Below are 20,346 nucleotides of genomic sequence, written 5' to 3'. Positions count from 1 at the left end.
GTAACAATGGTTAATTCTACAAAATGAACATAGCTCCATGTACTTTCTGGTATCAGCATAGACTTTATATACAGTCTGTGGGTAACAGTCTATTTTGTAACTGGAGCGGAGCAGCTTGGGGGTCGTGACTGCGCTCATCTCCCTTATATGGAGTTATTTCCTGCGTAGCAAGTAAACAGCTCGACAACGCCTTTCCCATGACTACACTCGAAGCCTATTGGCCAGTGAGCATGTCAATCAAATCCTGGTACACTGTATTCCAGTAATCCAAGCCTACCCTGGAATCGTTGGGAACGGTCAAACTACACTGCACGGGGGCAGGATCGGGGCAATACGAGCTGTTAAAAATATAATAACAGCGCTTCTACGGAGCCGGATTTACTCCATACATAGCCCAAAGAGTACTGAAGAAGATTTATCCCCACACCAGAGGTAATTTTGGTGTTATTTGTTAACTTATAATGACCGTTAAGCTAACGACACGACAGCTGCACTAGCTAGCAGTGTTTTTCCAAACATCAGTGGCCTGCGTAAAATGTGGCTGGGGTGCTGGCTCCTAGGTCAACTTAAAATGACCGTCAGCTCAGTTAATTCCTATTGTCTACACTGTCTCCTTTTACAAAATGACGTTAAAATGACAGCTTCGTCACATTTCGTTACGTGTAATCGTTGTTTGTTGTTGAAGATGCGACTTGTTGTGAAGGTATCTCTCGTGCTGCTAATGCTAATGATGCAAACCGTCCCGTGATGGTGCAGTTAGGGATGTGTGCTGTATTAATCTGTTTCTGTTGGAAGAGCATCATCAGAATATAAAAAAGAAAAGCATATTACGCATGAACATTTATTTATAGGGTGTTAAGTGAGTAGATGCATCACTTGTTTACACCTTGTGTCTTTCGTTTTCTGTAGTTGAGATGTACACTGGTGATACTGTAGTATATTTTGTCATGGTGATTGTTTCGTACACCTGTCAGATCAGCCTTAATTTCACTTTATTTCTATTTTTTGCTTTGTGCAGCACCTGCAAACTCTGTTTTCATAAGTGATATATATATATTTAAGTTATAGTTATCATTATTTTGACTACCCAGCCAGTTTTTTTACATGATAGCTCTGCGACAACTGTTGTCTCTCTTCGTCTTCAAATGGCAGGACCGTGTTCATTTTTACACTCAGCTGCGAACAAATATAGTGTTTATCCAAATATGACTCGTGCGTGCAGGAGACGAGTTGTTTTCTTATGTAAATATACAACATGGTCTCACAGAAAATTGTGAGTTTAAAAAAAGCAGTAATCATGCAAGCATATACCCTACTGAGTAATTGATTGCTATTATTTACTATTGCAGGTAAGAATGCATACTATGAGACCATTTCAGAGTAGTAACTTAAATAAATGAAATACAGAAATTGCATCAAAAGATGAAAGCTAGGGTGGATTAACAATCATTTCTTAACAGGTATTCATCATCTACAACTGCATAAGTGCTGCAAATCATCCCTTAAAGGGGATCTGGGATGTTTTTCTTCACAGTTCCCTGTTCTTCCCTGTTCTTAAAACTGTGGTTCAAAGCATTGTTTTATCTCACCTTCCTTACTGTCCACTAGTGTGGTCCAATGCTACCCAGACACAGTTAAGGAAATTTCAGCTCGCTCAGAACAGAGCAGCAAGAGTTGTGCTTCACTGTCCATTCCACACTAATGTTCGTGAGATGCATAAAAAATTGTCTTGGCTAATAGTGAATACAAAGCTACAAGTTAGTCTTTTAATGTTTGTAATAAACAATAAACAGAAAGCAGCTGTGAAGTAGAAAGAAAGCTTCAGTAAAAAGCAATTCTTTTTAAAGGTCTTGAACATGTTGCACCTCACATCCAGTTCGGTTCAGCCTCATATTGAGAGGTGAAACGCCTGTGAAGTCCAGTTCCTTTTTTTCCATAGCTCCTAGAATTACCATGACCTGGGTGACTGACAGTCTACGCTGACAATGTTGGATGTTCATGTGTGGCCAAAGTTCCAAATAACGACTTAATAAAGCTGAGACATCATTCTGCTCTGAAATACTAGATTTCCGATAATTTTGTCTACTTTCACAATGAGCTAATGTCTGCTCATCATTCTTTATATAGTCATCTGAGCCAGGTGCACTACACCCACGAAGTCAATCTGCAGCCTTCGTCGGTTTGCTTGAGTAGTATTATATACTTCAAATTCAGGCTCAAACATGTAGAGATGAATCTGAGAAGGTGTCATTCAATGTCAAGAATGGGAAATTATGTCATTTATTAGGATTACAGTTTGCTTTCGGAACCTCTAGTGCGTTGCGGTTGAGCTCACGAAGTGAAGTACTAGGATAAAAAATGCAGAGCTGGAAATTGGCATATTAACAATTATTGTTAATATTTTCATAAATGTTGAACAGCAAGCTATTCGGTTTGATACTTTTGACACTGCTCTGTCCTTGGGTATGTTGTCCTCTTCATTTTTCCAACAATAATGAGCAGGAATAGTTATTTGTGCTGTGTCCTGTCCAAAATGTTCATGTGGTATACATCTACTGTAGTCCTGTATGAGAGTAAATTGTTAAAACAGATGGTTACATTTCATGCCACATACTGTCATTCTAGTATGACTCAATACGCTGAGCATTAGTCACTATAACAATATGGATAAATAGAGGAATTTCCTTGTACCTGCCAGGACAAACAACGCCCTGTCGGTGTGTTTTCTGTTTCAGACCAGTGGTTGTATATTTCTCTTGGGGTTGGTTTTGACATGGTGTGCCTTTGACTCTCACTGTGTGTGTTTGTCTTCTTCCATACGCATCTAAAAACAAACAGCGTGTTTTAAAAGTGAGCTTTCATTCACTTTCCGTTCCCTCAAATATTTGCATTTGCATTCATAAAGGAATACAGGGGAAAAGGAAGGAAGGAAATGCTGCCTGGTTGAAGTCCAAAAACTACAGACACTGAGAACTGAGCGTCCCTTTTCCACTGAGGTCAAAGCACTGACATTTCACTTGCACACACACGCACAGACAGACCCATTTGCTATCTTTGCCCTGTTTTTCACTTATTCTCTCACAAGCATCCGGTTTTCCTCTCATCACATTCAGAAGTCGGACATAATTAGCTGCAACTTTAGCTCATGTTTCAAAATGTCACCACACTTATATAGTACACTAGGGTCACTGTGTGCTTATTTCTTTGGTCCTAGCGGTCATCGTATGACAGAGTAATGACAGCGTTGCTTAGCGTAGGCGGAGATGACACACACACACACACATACACATACACATACATACACACACACACACACACACACACACACACACACACACACACACACACACACACACACACACACACACACACACACACACACACACACACACAGTGGCTTTGGCTACAGAAAATTCTATCACAGGTTTAGATTATGTGGCTGTAATAGTAAGGTGCTTTTCAGAGTGGTGGCTCTGTATACAAATGGACTACTCTGCTTCAGACTGGAGCAAAATCTGTCAAGAACATTACAACTTATGAAAGCTTCATCACAATCTGACATTCATTCATATTGCTATAAAGCTTTTTTTGAAGCTTATTGTTGTGTTTTCGCCAAGCATTTTTTTTCTCTCTCTGAGCAGCGGTAGTTTTCAGTGGGTAATTTTGGCTTTGGCTTCAGTTCATTTTTATTTCTGCCCTGGTTTTGGTTCAAGTGGGGATAACATTCGCTTTGTACTTAAACTATATATAGGAATTCTTTTAGACTGAAGCTAGAATGGAAGCAGATCAGTAAGTCGAATAAATGTTAATCAGTGACTTTTGTCGTCCCTATTGAGAAATCATTTATCTTTAAATATGAAATATTTGCTCGCTGCAGCTTGCCAGGCAATACAGTTGAAAAATATAATTAGCTTTTGGTTTTTGGTTCTATATTATTTTTAATTTTAGACTAAATATGCATTTGAAATAATAATAAAAAAAATCAAAAGATTCACTGATAACTTAGCTTTGATTTAGAAGCAAAAGGTGAAGCCAGGTGCCCCAGGCAGGACATGCACATACTCAAAGCAAACACACCTACCTTCACAAGTGCCAGTAATTGTTTACGTTCTTTGACTGATGCAATCTTTCAAGACGTGGAAACTGAGTATGAGTATGTAACATATTGGCTGAGTCTGAGCCAATATTTTAATGCTTTGACTATTAGAAGTAGGAAACTATTAGACAGAGTAGCCTATTGAATAAGTCTGAATTCTGAGAAATGCCTGCATCACATGGTGGTAAGTCCTCTGCAGTATGTTTTGTGTGGGAGTATACCTGGATGTTTTCCACGGCTTACTCCAAAAGGTTACTTTATAAAGCTACATAGTCAAACAGAACTGTGGCAAAGTTTGGTTTGGAAAGAGGTGGAACACTCTAAGTCATGATGCTGTTTTTTTTTAGGCAAATCTACCCTTTCCTAAAATTGAACTTCTGCGGACATAGAGATGAGCTTTAGGCTTGGTTTTTAAGTAACAACAATATCTTTGTGGTTTTTCCAGTTTGTGGTCACATTTATTACTGCTACAAGGACAAAGTACAGAAGCCCAGCAGAGAGCTATTGATTTGTGTGTTGGTGTACATTTGTAGCTATCAGATTCTTGATGAGATTTCCCAGAATCTAGAGCTTTTTTACCCGCTTCCCATCAGTGCTGTTTTTTCTGTTGTTGTTTTTTTCAGGGCTCAAAGGGTCATGGAATTTATTGGAGGTTGTAAAACATTTCAGCCTGGTGCAAAAGTTTGAAAAATAATCTTTAGGATCCAGGGCCACTAAAATATACAAATGTTCTTTTCATGTGGGGACCCAGAGGGCTCACAAACCATTTTGGTGCAGGTACAGAAGTGTGTGAAACACTGACTCTCCACAGCTGTATTTATGTTGAGCCAGGCCTCTGAATTCCACCTGAAGGTGATGTATTTTAAAACATATACACACTTAAAATCCCAGCCAACATTGGGAAAATCTGAGCAGCACACTTGGGTTCAAATTTTCTTGTTACCCAAGTCAAAAAAAAAAATCCAAATAAAACTATTAGGGTTTTGGCTGAAGATAGAGCTGATTAGCGACTCTGCAAAATTTTCAATGCATTGGATTTAGCATCTGCATTCCTTCAGTTGTTACACTGCCATAAACATGCACAGGAAAAAATAATTGCCATACATACAGTACAATCAACTGGATAGAAGCCTGAAAGTTCATCCATATTAGCTTCGAGTCTAGCAGCTCTTCTGAAAAATGTGTGAAATTACTTCAGGGATGAGGGGGAAAAGCACATCTGAGATTTGTAATTCTTCATGTGGCTGCTAACCCAGCTAGAAGGAAAAAAAACTAACAAACTATTTTTAAATTGTTGTGTATAGATTCATTTTGACTTGATGGCAGTGTAGAAGCCTATGTTTTACTTGATATTTGCATTTTTCATCAGACTATGGATAGAAATCAGACTAAATTAAATGGTTTCTAAATAAGAACTAATAAGGCAGTTGGATAAGGACTTTAAAGAAGTGTTCACATCCTCCTTCCCCAGAATTTAGACGAGCTTTTCTCTGGAATTTGTATTTGTTTGTGTAGCCTCATGTGAAGTGTCGTTGTGAGCTGCAAATCGGGCACCTTTAGCAGTTTGTTATGCTTTCTGCATTGTGATTTGTTATCTTTTTTCAGAGGAGTACATAACTGTCAGCAAGGAATCTTTTGTCTGTTTTTTTTAATCCACCTCTGATCTCAGGTCAAAGCTTCAACTGTTAGCAAACACAGATAAATTGTGAAAACACATACAGGAACTGTCATGGCCCCTCCCTCTCCTGCTCTGCGCTCTGGGTGATTAAGAGTGGCTGTGCAGGAGCACAGTCAGCTCAAATCTGCAATCAGCGGAGTATAAAGCCTGGCTCTCCCCACAGCTCCCTTGCTGGGTCATTATCTGCGATTCCCCGACGTATGCACACCTCTGCCCGAGCTCTGTCTCTCTCCTCCCGGCCATTAGACTTCCTCGCCTGCTCCGTCTTCCTCCCATCATCCTGGAACCCTCGTCTGCTCGTCTCCCCTCCTCCGCTCTGCACTCCCCTTGTCTGCCCGGATTCCGCCTGCTCTGCCGTCCCTGCCACAGCTCAGCCACCGGTTCTCACCAGCCCCGTCCCCGCCTCGTCTCCCGATTCCCCCCTGGACAACCGTGAGTCACCCTCCCCGTTTTAGTTTAGTTTAGACCCCACCGCGGCCGTGGGCCGTCGCCTTTAGTTCCCTGTTCTGTTTATTCCCCGTGCCTCCCATGTGGAGTGCTTTTCTGTTTGATTGCTGTATAAAATTCATTATCAATTCACCTGCCTGCCTGTCGCCTGCTGCTTGGGTTCAAACCACCACAGACCGTAACAGGAACGATGTCGTATCGTTCTTAAGGTTTATAGTGGTGACGTCATGGATAAAATTAACTCATTAAGATTTTGTCAGCATCACACTGTACCGTCATACTGTTTGCACTGCAGACAGCATTTACTTGTTTCACAAGGATTCTTCAGGTTAGAGTGAGACTCACCTATTCAGTTTTCCTCAACAGGCTTTGCTTGTGTGTTTTTGTGTGTTGCATTCGGGTTGTGTTGTTGCGATAATGGGCTTGGTAGTGCTTGAGAGCATTGTTTTATCAAGCGACCAAGCTGTTTGAGGCCTGCCCCAGCTTGTTTCAAGGGAAACCAGATCAACTTTGCTGCGGTGTCTAGGCGACAGTTACAGTTACAGAAACCGGGAATTATAGATTCAGACATGCACATGCAGGCACGTCAATGCCAAGCATGACTGATTTGCAATATCTCATGTTGTACATCTGGGCTTGTTCATTTTGCTTTCTGTTTTGCAGGTAATAAGAATCACATAATGTACGTGCTTGGTCATGATCTTGCACTCCCTATCTAGATGTTTTGGCAGTTAAGCTCATTTCTTTCACTATGCCAGTGTAAAACACTTTGCATCTGGTTCTTGGCCATTATCAAGTTGCTGTTGAAGTACTATTGATGCTGTTCAGTTAAGTCCATTCTTAATAATTAATTATTAATAATATCAGTATTGATTTTTTTTTGGTTTTTCAGTTATTCTTTTGATGTGCAAATGTCATCAAATAGGAATAAATGCAGATTTATCCCCAATCGGTAAGTTGCCTGTTTTTGCCAGACCAACCAACATTTGTATTGCATATATTTAACTTGTTTGCTGGAGCTGCTTAATGCTGCGTGTGGTTCTTGTGGACAGGCAGCCTCAGTCAGTGAGCAGGTTGAGGCAGCGCAACTTTCAGGCCAGAGGGATCTGTGGGAACAAGTGTGTTCTCGACAGTAGAATTTAATACACTACGACCTTCTGTTCATTGGATACCAGGTTATTTAGATGGTTGATTATTTTTCCTAGCATTTCTCCAAGCTGCTCCTAAATATGGGGGTTTGTGTTTGAGGGTCAAGTGAATTGCCAAGTCACTTTTCTCTGGTTCTGAGGTTTTCTAGCACTGTTTACGACACACATATTTGACGGCATATATCTAAATACTGAAATGCTACTGCAGGGAGGTAGTGAAATGTGCTGGAATTCGTAAGGCAGGATTATTTGTATAGCTACTAATAAACACAGAAGCAGTTCCAGCTGCTGTTCATAGGGCATCTTGTATGAGTTCATCATGCTGGTCCCGCAGCTGTCAGTGTCCAGCTTTACTGTGTCTGTCTGCACGATCTCAATCAAGCTATTCACAAACCAGCAGAAGCGTTGCTGATGCATTAGCACAAAAACAATCCTTCAACTTTCAAAAACTGCACCAGTCCAGAACTGGAATAGCAGCACAGCAAGCTTTATGTAAACAGCATTCTCCAACTTGTGGGTTTCGACATCTAGCCTGAAAGCAGCTGTCAGAAAGATGTGTTTTCTTGCGCTGATGTAGAATTTAGCTTTTCCTGGCAGTGGTGCTTCTGGTTTTGGCATGCATTCGTGAGGGACTCATTGTAAAAACACAGTTCAACAGATAGCAGCTCCTCTCCTGAGCCTGGCAGTGACAGGAGCTAAGTAAGCAAATCTTATCTTAAGAGACATTTTATGAACACAGTGCATGCCAGAGTAGTTAATATCATGAATAAAAGCCTTACGTTTGCAAGGCTCTAAGGACAGCTACTCAGCAGCATTCAGTCCAGCACCACGAGAGTTGAGGAGATTTTTTTTTCTTTTTCTGGACGAAAATAGGTTATCCATTAAATGACAAACATGATCGACTGCTGTGTTGACATTTAAAATGCACTCCGCTCACAGAAAATGTTGCTCATGGAGAATTCTGCCAATAGGAAACAGCATATACAGATAGAATTACTAGAAAGTTGGAGCTTCCATCCGTGAGCAGATCTAAAGTAGTATTGACAATTGTGTTTTTCCAGCAGGACATGCACTAAATTCAGATGAAGAAGAATCTTATTTTAAGTCTTATTTTGATGCAAAGATTTGTACATGAACCACCTTAATGTAGCCCAAATGAAAATGAAAGCAGAGCTCTGTTTATTCATTTTCATGCAAAAGTGTGATAAGAATATCACACTAAAATCTGTGAGTTAATATCTGGATTGAAATACTTTTCAAAATAATTGTGATTCTTATTTTGGCCGGTATTGATGTTATTTTTTTTTTTTAAATATTTTGCGCCAACAGATTTCTGTTATATTCATCAGATATGTGCCATTGTTTTTCATACTTCTGCTATTGTTTCCCCACAGGGCTCTCCTCTGTCTGCCTCTCAGGATGTCTCGCATGGTGTTGCTGTAGTGGAGAAGATCATCACTTTAGGATCTGCAGACTTTCGCTCAGCCAGTTGATAATCATGCCTCGTTTAGCTGTCAGTCCAAGTTCAAAGCCTAACTGTAGCCTCATCGGGCTCATCTGTATCTTCTTGACGCTCTCAGCTACACATACTCATGCCAGAATTGGTAAGAACAGCACTACCTTAAAATTAGACGTTCTAATGAATCAATCAGTCTGAAATTCTGAATGTATTTAATACTATTAGTATTAAGAAGTCCATATGGAAAGGTTTGAATTTTGGATCCTGTGGGGATTAATGCATTTGATTTCTACTATGTTTACTATAATTGCTAATTCCTGATCTGATGTTTTGTGTTTTTTACAGCCGTTACTATACCTGAACAGGTGAGCCTGTTGGCCAGCATGAATACACAACAACTATCCATATCCTGGTTGGGAGGAGAAGCCACAACCTTTGACCTCATCATTCTAAGGACTGAATTCAATGAAACTGTGTTCTATGTAAGAACATTTCTTTCTGGGTCAATTTGTTCTCAGGTTTTCTGATTGCACAGTTGTACTACCAGTTTGTTGCATTCTCATATGAAAAGAGCTGTATATTTGAAGCGTCTATGATATAGATATTTGACAGTTTGACAATAATTGATGGCATTGGTATTCAGTTATATTTTCTTTACAAAGTCCACAAAAAATACAGATTTTTGATCTTGCTCCTATAAACACTTTTTTTTTTTTTACTGTTGCAATAAATAACAATAAATTAATGAATAAATGTAATGAAAATGAATTTTTACAAAACTATGAAAGATTGACACTTGTTTCAAAAAATACTGTATCTTTGCCATTTATGTACTTCAGTACAGTCAGTCACTGCCTGACATATTTACTAATACTGATATACTTACAAGTACTAGTAGTAGACTGCCATCGGCCTGGATTATTTGCCAGTCAAATTGTAAAAGATCACATCGGGGATCACTTTCAAAGCTGCATATAATGTATTGACCTCTGTAGCACATTTTGCAGTAATATTGTATTTTGATAGATTTATAGGTAATTTGATTCTACATTGTGTTGTAGGTTATTGTTACAACAGTTGAGAAGTTTGATTGTCTGTCGCCAGCAACCATCCCCAGCTCCATGTTGCTCGGATTCCATTCAATAGCTATGTTTTCTGTTGATTTTTTTCTGTAGGGGACTGTGTCTGTGACAGTGAATCAGGAGAGTGGTCGACATGAATGGAACTGGACTTCAGCTGAACCTCTGGAGTGTACCTCGCTCTCAGTCAGAATCCGCTCCAGAGATGGACAGATGACAAGTGACTGGAGCGACACTCAAATACTTCAAGGTCAGAACGTAAATAATTGCCACCATATATGTTGTGAAACATTAGAAATTACAGTAACGTAAATTCTGCTCAGTTAGTTTGGGACTCATTGTTAATTAATTGATAATTAACTCAAACTTAAATGACTTTTCTTACTGAAATGTATTTTTTAAGACAAACCGATGGCTTTCCCTTGTACATAAATATAGATGTCTATTTACTGAGCTTCTTCATTTCTTCTTCTTTTCAGGAAGCGATGTACCCAGCAATAAAGATACACAGATATACCCCCAGGACAGAATTGTACCTGTGGGGAGCAACACCACCTTCTGTTGCATTGTGGCAGAGAGGGAGGTGTTTGGTAGCATCCAGTACAGGAGCACAGTCATGAGTGCAACGCGGCTGAGTAGACGAACTTATGCCGCTACAGTGGTTAATCAGGGACCGTCGAGAGCGTCGGGAACCAACGTGCTTTGTTTCACGGATCGCTCGTCAAGTCTGTCGGGAGCAGTGGTGTTTGTTGGATGTAAGACACAGATGAATAAGAATGTGAATGATTGTCATGTAACATAGGCAACTGTGGTTGGAGTTGTAGAGAGGAGGAGTTAGACCGAGCTTGTCTTTAAAATACATCTTTGTAATTCTGTGTATCTTTACAATCTTTACTGATGTCCTGTTTTTGATTGTTCTCATCCCCAGATCCACCACAGCTCAGTGATTTTGTGTGTGAGACTCATGATTTAACCTCAACTGTGTGCCAGTGGAATAATGGACGAGACACTTCCTTGTATGGCAAAAGAAGAACTCGCTACTTAGTGAACAATAGGTACGCATTCGCTCTCGCAAACACAGTAGTTCAAAATTTTAAAAACATCGAGCACCACAGCTGTACACACTCCTTCATTCATAAAAAGCACCCTCTAAATTGTAAAATCCATTAAAAAGGATTTAATAGTAATATCATGTTCAGTGTTATGGCCAAATTGCAGAGAAATTCAGTGTCAGTAATTTATGATCAAATTTCCACGTCACTCCAGTTCATGTCTCAAATTGATTTCTTACAATCTGTCAAAGATTGTAACAAAGAGTAATTGTGTAATTCTTAAAATGATGCTTGTTAATAGCAGGAATAATGATGGAGATTGTCAGGGTTTCCGAGACTGTCTGCCCCTCTAGCATTCAGTTTGGACAGATCATAAATCCAGCTTAAAAGAGCTTAAGTTTGTCTTGGACTTTTCTTTCCTTTGCACCGACTAATTTGCCACCAAAACAAGTCAACAAATGTGAAACCAAATCATGCGAACCACACCAAAAACGTCACTGGGAAAACCCCTAACCTCTTTCACACAACACGCCCAATTTTGATCATTAACAGCTCCACAATTTTGAGGCCCAACAGCTGTGGGTTTTATGGATAAGAGACTCTTAAGAGGGCTTTGAAATATAATAAGTCTGTTTGTCCTCAGACGAGTTTACTTCCACCCAATGACAATTTTTAATTACATCGTGAATAATCCCCTTAAAACAACAATGACGACACTAACAACAACCATTCCGATACCCACAACAATATTTACAGTCTTAACAAGAATGATGATAATAATAATTATAACCACAACAATAACCACAGCAAAATGAGCAACAATGACATTGATAATGATAATAATAATAATATACAGAAGGCGACGATGCTATTGAGCCTTTCTAAAAATTCTGAACAACCAAACAAGACACCGTAGAAATAAGGATTATAGCCATTTTTTTTAAAGCTTTGGAGAGCCAAGTGTGCCACACTGCGTATCTCATTCAGATCCAAACCACTGTAAAACTAAAACAAAAATTCAAGTATATGTATCCCAGTATATGTATCCCCAAGTCACAAATGGATGGAGCAGCTGTGGCAGTGACAGAATGCAGAATGTTTTCTTTGTGCAATGACTGTGCAGGTCTGAGATATCATCTCTGAATTATTTATTGTTCTTCCCTCTGTTTTGTCTAAAAAATGTTTTCTGTACAGAAAAAAACATCAACCAAGAGAGAGAGGAAGGCGAGAAATATAAAGCACTTAGTCTAAGTAACCACTTGCTTCTGGGTGTCCATTTGATAGCAGATTGGCTGACTTCCAGACCTTTTACAGGAACGATCTGAAAGCTGGCCAGAATTTGTCTGGGCCAGTGTCCTCTTTTGTAGGTTAGACGGAGCATTTGAAGTGATTCCGTTTTATTTTAATTGAATTAGGTTGTGTTTATTGTCACACTCTCAGCAAATCGGCTGCTTATTATTTTGTGTTTTTTTGCTTCGTTTGTAGGGACTGTACCAATAACAGCCTACTGCAGCAACAGACAGAGTGCAGCGTGCCTCAGTGGGAGGAAAACTGGACACTGGTAGCCGTGAATTCTCTTGGTCAGTACAGCCTCACTGACTCTGCTGAACTCAGCCACAGAGGTAGGCGGCTCAACTGTAGCCCAGTTATAATCTCTGCACATATTTATACACCAATAAAATAATTTAGAATAGCTTTCATAAGTAGAGGTAGAACAGAATAAAGATATGAAACGCATGTGATTTTACTTGTCCTCAGTTTGCTGATGTTGTTCACCTTCTCTCCTCAGTGTGTCCAGTAGCTCCAGTTGAGCTGAGCTCTGTCGTCCATGCCTGGAATGCCACTGTGCAGTGGCAGTGGAAGTACAGCAGCTATTCCTCCCTGGCTCTCGTCTGTCAGGTCGAGTTCACTGCCGGTGGCTACAAAACAAAGGTGAGTAGTTTCTGTGCATGTGTGTTGTGGATATACGTCATCTCCGCTTCTCTAGCACGTTGCTTACGACAAATGACAGCTTGTGCAGCATGTTCTGTCCTTTGTGTTACATTTGTTGTTGATGAAGTCTGATGTGTGTGTTCAGCGTACCTTCACTGGTGTGGGTCTGCGGTCTGCGGTTCTGTCGGACCTGCATCCTGTTGAGGATTACAGTGTTCAGGTCCGCTGCGGTGCCCAGCAGAATTTCTGGAAGTGGGGAACATGGAGCAAACCCATTTCCTTCAAAACCAAGACCGATGGTAAACGATTATATTGTGGCATCTGTTTTTTTTTTTTGTAGCAGAGATTTCAGGAAGTCATGGCTGCCAGAAATGGTTATTTTCTTTGATTCATCTATCAGTAATTTTTTTATTTGATTGATGAATGTATGAGCAGTTCATATTGAATGATTTGAAATAAGTAGTTAATGTTACTACATGCAAATTTCATTTTATAAGGTTACTACATTTGGTAGAATTGTCGTTTAATTGTCTTAATAAAAGAGCAGCAGCGTTGCCATATTTCAGTTCAGTTATACGCTTCTTGTCCTCTCTTAGTTCCAGATGCCCCTGATGTGTGGATGTGGAGAAACAGAGATGGAACTGGGCAGGTCATTTGGAAGGTAATGTCTTTTATTTCATCTTTGAATTGAGTTACATTTACAACTGGCAGTTTACTTTATGCTATTTATTACTTGCGGAGAGCGCAGACTTACATCATGTTCACCTATATTGCCTGCCTCCTGTTTTAGTGTTCATTCTTTATTTCTGCCAGTTCTTCCTGCTTTCTCTTTTTGCTCCCTTTCACTGTTTTGATATTTAAAAAATTTGACCCTGAATATCTGATGAGTAAGAGAGTCTGTCTTTGCCTCTCCCCTTGTCTTTCTTTTCATTTGAATTCCTTCCAGCCTCTAACACAAAGACAGAGCCACGGTCAGATCACAGGCTATAGCGTCACTTTCTGGAACCCTGAAGAAAATCGACAGCACACAGTTATCTTGTCACAGTATACCATTGCTGTACCTTTCAATCTCACACAAATGGCTTACTTAAGTGGTGACAACAAGGTCATAGCATCTGTGACGGCAAAGAATGCTGATGGGATGTCTCCGCCTGCAAGTGTATCTCTACGTTTGCCAGGTATGTGGAAGTAGAGGGAAGTGTGTGTTGCGCATATTTAAAGGTTGCTAGAAAGAAAAGAGTTTTTAGTTTGCTTATTCCCCAAGGCACAAGTTGAACCTTATGTGACAGAAGCACTTGAATAAGTTCAACTTATTTGGTACTGAAAGTAGCAGGATGGTTTTTCAGTGGTTTTTTTGTGTTTGTGTTTCACAGTCATGAAATGCTTGAAAAACAAAAGTTAAAAAGAGAAAATGAAGACATGTAGCTTCCACATTACTGGATACATATTTTCTTCTTTCCAGATGTGGAGCTCCCAGCTGCGTCCAGGGCAGTTTATACAGACGAAGGCTTCCCTCTGTCGTGGCAGAGCAATGCCAATGCCACCTGTAGTTTTGTGGTAGAATGGCATGAAACCTCCTGCACATACGACTGTCCTGTGGATTGGATCAAGGTGCCTGCTGGGAACACTAATGTCTCCATTGAGTCAGGTGTGTCTGGGAAAGCAGAGTATTGTATTCAGCATAGTTCAGATGTGTTCCAGTGTTTTTTTTTTACACTTGGTACAGCCTTTAATCTCTACTATCTTTGTCCCCTCGCTGTTCTTGGTTGGAGATATCAATTTTAAAATTGGCAAGATATTCCCTATCCCACATTCTCTCCCACAGCTTTAATCTCAATTATCTCCCAATAGGGGATTGATTTGGATAAAAATTAAATTTTATTGTATAATACGTAACAATCTCTTTCTTTTTCTTCAGCCAATTTCCAGCCAGGTGTGAGATACAGCTTTTCCCTGTACAGCTGCCCCTCAGATTCCCCAGAACTGCTGCAGCGTTGGCAGGGATACACAGAGGAGCTGGGTGAGGATAGCACTGGAGCACGTGGAGAGTTTGTCCTTTTGGAAGGAGCAATTACATCAGAAATCATGCTTTGCGTCTTAATGACTGTCTATTTGTTCTCCCTCTCTCTATTGTGCCTCTAACCCTCCTCCCCTGTTTTCTTATGTCCCTTCCCTTGCGCCTTTCACAGTTCCTTCTGGGTCTGTCCGTCTGTCAAGCAGCCAGCAAGGCTCTGACATTCTCCTTACCTGGAGATCCATGCCGATGGTTGATAGCAGAGGCTTCCTCCTGGGCTACAATGTTTACATCAGTAATGGTTCCCAGCTTACACTTCTAGGTAAAAAGAAAAAGGAACATACATTATTCTGGTATTACAAGAGTCAACAAAATACGTTGAAGTAGATTTTGTATCCTGATAAATTCACTTACTTTTGACGTCATTTTTACCTCTCCTGTTCTCCTTGCTTACTGTGCCTCTCTCCCTTTGTGTTTTCCACCCTGTCCTTTGAACAGCCAATTTGTCAGACCTGGAAACGAGCTACACAGTAAAGGGTTTCTCTATGGGCTCTTATAAATTCACTGTCAAGGCCTACACTTCGGCCGGCGAGGAAACAGGCACCACTGTCATCATAGCAATGGAATCATACAGTATGTGAATATATAGTTATTAAGTACATCTAGCCCTGGCAATTGACAAAGACTGTTTCGATTATACCATTATTTGATGCTGGAGGACGCGTGTTTATTAATATAAATCCTAAAGGGTGCCATATTTGGCTTTCGTTTACACAGTGATTTATTCTGAAATATAGTCATCTTGTGTCAAGTTTAATATTTTTTACTTTTATTGTCCTGTCCTGGCAGGTGATTGGCTGATCCTGGAAATCTTGACTTCTTTGGGAATCTTGTCCTTGTTACTGGTCATTGCTACCTTCATTTGCTACAAGAAAAGGAAGTGGTGAGTCTTCCATGAATAATTTAACAAGTACATGCAAAGCAACACTTCAAGGATATCTGTAAAATCTGGATAGATACAGCAGCTTATTCTCTACACTGTATCAATGAGGAGCTATTAGGAGGCATTTTTGGAATTTATTTGGACACTGGATGATAATATATCCATTTTGTTTGTACCAGGGTGAAAAAGGCGTTCTATCCAGACATACCTGAACCCAAGCTGCCCAGTGATTGGTCCAGTGCACAGGTACAGTATCAGCTTAATCTAGTCATGACTAACCTCCTTGTGTGCTTTTAATCTATTGTTCCCCTTTTTAGTTTCTTTTATCACATGCAGTGAAAACACTTTAAAATTCTCTGTGTTTCCTTCAGGGCCCACTGGATGTGAAGCCATCTCCCCACAGTATGGTCCATATTGTAGAAAAGCCAGAATGGGATTCCAGTAAAGAAATGCTCGTCGTCATTCCTGAAGAAGACGAGGATGACGACGGTCAGGGGATAGGAGACGAGCCAGTTGACACAGATGAACCAACGTCATTACGCTACTACAACCAGGTGGTAGATGAGCGGCCTATAAGGCCCCGTTTTCCAGACTCCTCTACTTCTTCTGCATCGTCTTTGGATTCAGCACACACAGATGTGACGTACACGGGGATCCAGACCTCCGGGTCCTCTTTGGTCTTCCAGCTGGATCCGCAGGGCTCCTCTGAGGGCCACCAACCCCAGGCTGCTCACTCTGTCAGCTGCAGAGGTGGAGGTTACCAGCCTCAGATGCAGCCTCGAGCCCCAAGTGATGACATGGGCCTAGCTTCAGCTGAGCCGCTGTTAGAGGCCCAGGCTGCCTGTTCTGGGGGCTACAAACCCCAGAGTTCCTGGCATTTTGACTCCCCCATGGAGGCTGAGGAAAGGGGGAGCCTGGCACCGTCCTTGGGATCCCCCACCTCTATCGCTTCCACTCAGTTCCTCCTCCCCGATGGAGAGGAACACGGAGAGGAGAAACGACAGTCATCATCGGCAGCAACATGGTTCACCAACCTGCTTTCATCTACAAAACCATGATATCATCTCACTTTCACTACTAGCAGCCAGGCCAGGGGGGCTCACTAAAACTTTCTTATTCATTACTCTTACCAGTGTCATTAACAAGCCTAACCTGCATGGTTTAGGTAAACATCCCCTCTTTCATTCCGACAGAAGGTTAATGACGTTTTTAAGGTGTTTTTACCCAACATACTGAAATACATATCTGGTTCTTTTCTCTTCTGTGCAAATATCACAAAATCTTTATATTTATACATCAAAACATTTCTATCCTCACAACTAATCCGTTTAAACGATTTGTCCTGTTTTCTTCCCATCATATTTATTGCGCCCCCTGGAAACCTGATGGCTGTTAGATCCTCTCATTGTCTTTTCCATGACACGGTGCAATGGGCATTTCATAGTGGCATATCCTGTGTTTCAGTTGAGTACGTCCAGTTTTTAGCTTGCATTTCAGATGTTTTTATTTTTTGTGATGCGAACTGGACTACACCGCAGAGGAAAACTGAAAGCACCAACGTTTCAAACCCCATGACAGCACCATAAAAGTATGGAACATTTTTGAATGAACGCGTCAAAAGAACAGTTGCAATAGGAGACTGCTGAGAGAACAGAAAATGCTTCTCCCATGACATTATCCGTGTCTTCTGTTGGTCCACCATTGGGTTGGTCTTGCCCACTTTTCGACAGCTGATGAGCCACTGAAAGGAGAAAAAAAAAAACTAATTGTAAAGTTAGCACTTCCTGGATCAGTATCAAAGGTAGCTTCCATCATGATCTATTTTTCAGAAATTATTGGTTGAACAGATGTTCATCGAAAGATGCACTTATGAGAACAGTCATAATTGTACAGAGATACAGGAGTGGTGCTCTCTGTTATGGTCTGGAATTGTGTGGGTGATGAGCCCGTTAAATGTACACTGATATAAGCTAGAACATTAATTCAAACTGATGTAATTTAATGAATGAACACACTATTTTGTTACTTTTTGAGTGTTTTTCTTTTGTTTTCCTGAACCAATAGAGTTTATTTTTTTTCTTGTTGAGAAACATTTCACTATCAGGCCAGTGTCCTTTTGTTTTCATGCCATGTCTCGTGCATTACCTTGAGCTCGATAATTGGTATTTAGCATTGTCATGTGTAAAAATTAACGAGGGTGGTAAATTTCAATGTTTTAACTGCCTTGATAAAAGTAATGCTTCCAGTGATTTGCACCATATTACCTTTCACTCACTGCCTTACTCCTAAATGGTTGTTCAAAGATAACTTACAGAAATGCACTTAACTGATCAAAAATACATTATATTGGACTTATAGATTCCACTGGCACTGAGCATAATATAGAGATGATGTCCATTTTATTCCGTTTTAGTATGCAGTTCACTTTGATGTGGTTACATTTAATTTTTTGCTGCTCAACTCCTTCAGTTGAATGCAAAGAATTCCTTGTTTTATTTTCAAACCTAGAGAGTTGGGCAATAATGAATTTGAAATGGATTTGCTACGGTTTTAAGCTTGTTTGTTTTCTGGGAGATCCAAGACTACACTATATTGATAGTTTTATTTTTTTATTTTGCTCTCTCTTTTTTTTTATCATTGGAAAAGGGACCAAAGGGAAAGCATGAATTAGAAATGAAAGACAGTTTTCCAGAAACGGTGTCATTCGGTTTTTGTCGACAAAGGCGAGTGAAATTGCTTCGGTCACTTGACGGCACGTCAGGTTCAGCATGATCACAATCACTGTGGTACGGTGTGTGTAAGAATGTACCATTGGCTAGGCTTCCAAAAGCGTCAGTATGCAGAGTTTATCCTTTGACGTCCAGTAAACAGGATGTGATATGATTTTTGATTTTATTGTGTTTTTTAGAGTCAAGCCCGGGCCTACCTGTGTGGCAGCCTGTGGTTTGTTGTTTCTCAGTGCCTCCAGCCAACAAGCTTTAAGTAAAACTACTGTGACATGACTAGTGACTCAGATTAACTATAGTGGATGTCTTCATCGATGAACCGGTTACAGGCAGGCAGTCGGTCCTCTTTGACTACTGACAAAATGTATCCCCCCTTTATTTGTCTTGCCAAACTGATCAGAACTTTTGTTTATCTTGATTAATGGGGAAAAAGCTATACCTTGCATTGTGTGAGATCAGTATTTGCTTATAGGCAGTGTTAAAGGGTGGATATATTTTTGAGTATTTAAATATGTGTGCATATTGCTTTCCTTTGAAGCGTGCTTTCTTGAACAAGCATTGCTTCAAAGATTATTTGTATGCTACGTGTTACATGATTTGTGTTGATTTGGTTCAACAAAACGGCACCTTTTTGTTTTCCTTTAAATCTTTTATATGCAACTAACTGTACATAATTGTAATTTCATTTGTTTTTGTTCTTACAATACAAAAGGTTACAGTGTTTTATATTAGATGAAATTATATGTCCTACACTATAAAGATGACTAACCAGTTTTCTTGACAAAAAAAAGTCAGATGTTTGCGTTGATGACAGAAGATTTAGCGTCTTATAAAATGTGTATTTGCTGTGTGCTTAAACACATGAAAAGTGTTGCTGAAGAATCATGTATACTGAATTCGAATTGTGATCCTGTTTTATTAGTTTAGCCTGCTTTGCATTGCTACCTTATCGCTGCAGAGTCGCTTTGTCAGACACAGTATGAGTAGTGCTAGTGTGCTGCTGACATCAAGTTTACCTGTCAGGCTATTACATTTTTACGTTTTCCATCCACATTTTAAATTGGAACTCATGCTTACTCCAGCATTACAATGTCATGGTGTATACAGCTGGGTAAACCTGCTTTCTTACACATCTTCATCTCTTGTCCTAGATGTTTTTGTGAAGTCGATGCATGCTGCATAAACTATTACTAAAAAGTGGCTCGTTAACCCTTAAAATCCATGTTTATGTTACACTACGGCTTTAAAACACTAACACTGACTAATGTTGTGCATGACAACATGACTGAAGCATTGTGCATCAAAAAAATGCCTTCGTTACTGAAAATGCTTCACAATTCATGATATTTTGCAGATTATTTTACTGAATGGAAACAGATGGTGAATTGCTTCTGAGTGAATAAACAAATGTTAACACTAATAACACAAACTGAAATGCTACTTGTTTAAAGGCAATAAAGTGATTTATTTGGCCACTTACCAATTTGTCAGTGGTGTTTACTTCTCAGAGTATTTTTAAGTACACATCCATTGCCTTTGGCCATCATCAATGTGATCAGTGTTAATGTTCAGGTAGTTTTTCTGACTAATGTGAGTCATTCATTTGTTTAATTGAAGTGAAAAATGCCTGCAAGTGTGGCTAAAAATACTGTAATCCTTGATGACCTCAAATATAAAAATGTTCAGGTTCTAGATCAGTTTTTAGTCCTTTCATTTCTATTTTGATGTGACATTACAGCTGATCTGAGGGCTGCCTGCTTTCCCGTGAGTCC

The 20,346-nt window shown here is 40.0% G+C and overlaps 1 protein-coding gene across 2 annotated transcripts; it reads left to right on the top strand.

The window, feature by feature from the left end:
- The first annotated feature begins 260 nt into the window (after positions 1-260).
- On the top strand, positions 261-20,053 carry lifra (LIF receptor subunit alpha a). 2 transcript variants are annotated; one of them, XM_022192304.2, is made up of 18 exons: positions 261-432; positions 8,764-8,973; positions 9,174-9,310; positions 10,004-10,157; positions 10,387-10,662; positions 10,836-10,962; positions 12,445-12,581; positions 12,749-12,891; positions 13,037-13,190; positions 13,488-13,552; positions 13,838-14,069; positions 14,354-14,539; positions 14,810-14,911; positions 15,081-15,227; positions 15,404-15,538; positions 15,755-15,848; positions 16,028-16,094; positions 16,220-20,053. In XM_022192304.2, the coding sequence occupies exons 2-18, from the start codon at positions 8,868-8,870 to the stop codon at positions 16,904-16,906; spliced, it is 2,949 nt and encodes a 982-aa protein (XP_022047996.2). In that variant the 5' UTR covers positions 261-432; positions 8,764-8,867; the 3' UTR covers positions 16,907-20,053. The 2 variants fall into 2 exon arrangements, with proteins under 2 accessions (XP_022047996.2, XP_022047995.2); XM_022192303.2 differs by lacking the exon at positions 261-432 and adding an exon at positions 5,817-6,206.
- The last annotated feature ends 293 nt before the right edge of the window (positions 20,054-20,346 follow it).

This window comes from Acanthochromis polyacanthus, chromosome 7, assembly GCF_021347895.1.
Source record: "Acanthochromis polyacanthus isolate Apoly-LR-REF ecotype Palm Island chromosome 7, KAUST_Apoly_ChrSc, whole genome shotgun sequence".
Lineage (NCBI taxonomy): Eukaryota > Metazoa > Chordata > Actinopteri > Pomacentridae > Acanthochromis > Acanthochromis polyacanthus.
This window is presented reverse-complemented; position numbering and strand designations above follow the sequence as displayed.

Bases quoted from the DNA above. Each gene is read 5' to 3' on its own strand.
- lifra (XM_022192303.2), top strand. From the start codon at position 5,975: ATGCACACCTCTGCCCGAGCTCTGTCTCTCTCCTCCCGGCCATTAGAC. The intron at 13,553-13,837 runs GTAATGTCTTTT...AATTCCTTCCAG, and splicing joins CTGGGCAGGTCATTTGGAAG to CCTCTAACACAAAGACAGAG. The intron at 15,539-15,754 runs GTATGTGAATAT...CTGTCCTGGCAG, and splicing joins CATAGCAATGGAATCATACA to GTGATTGGCTGATCCTGGAA.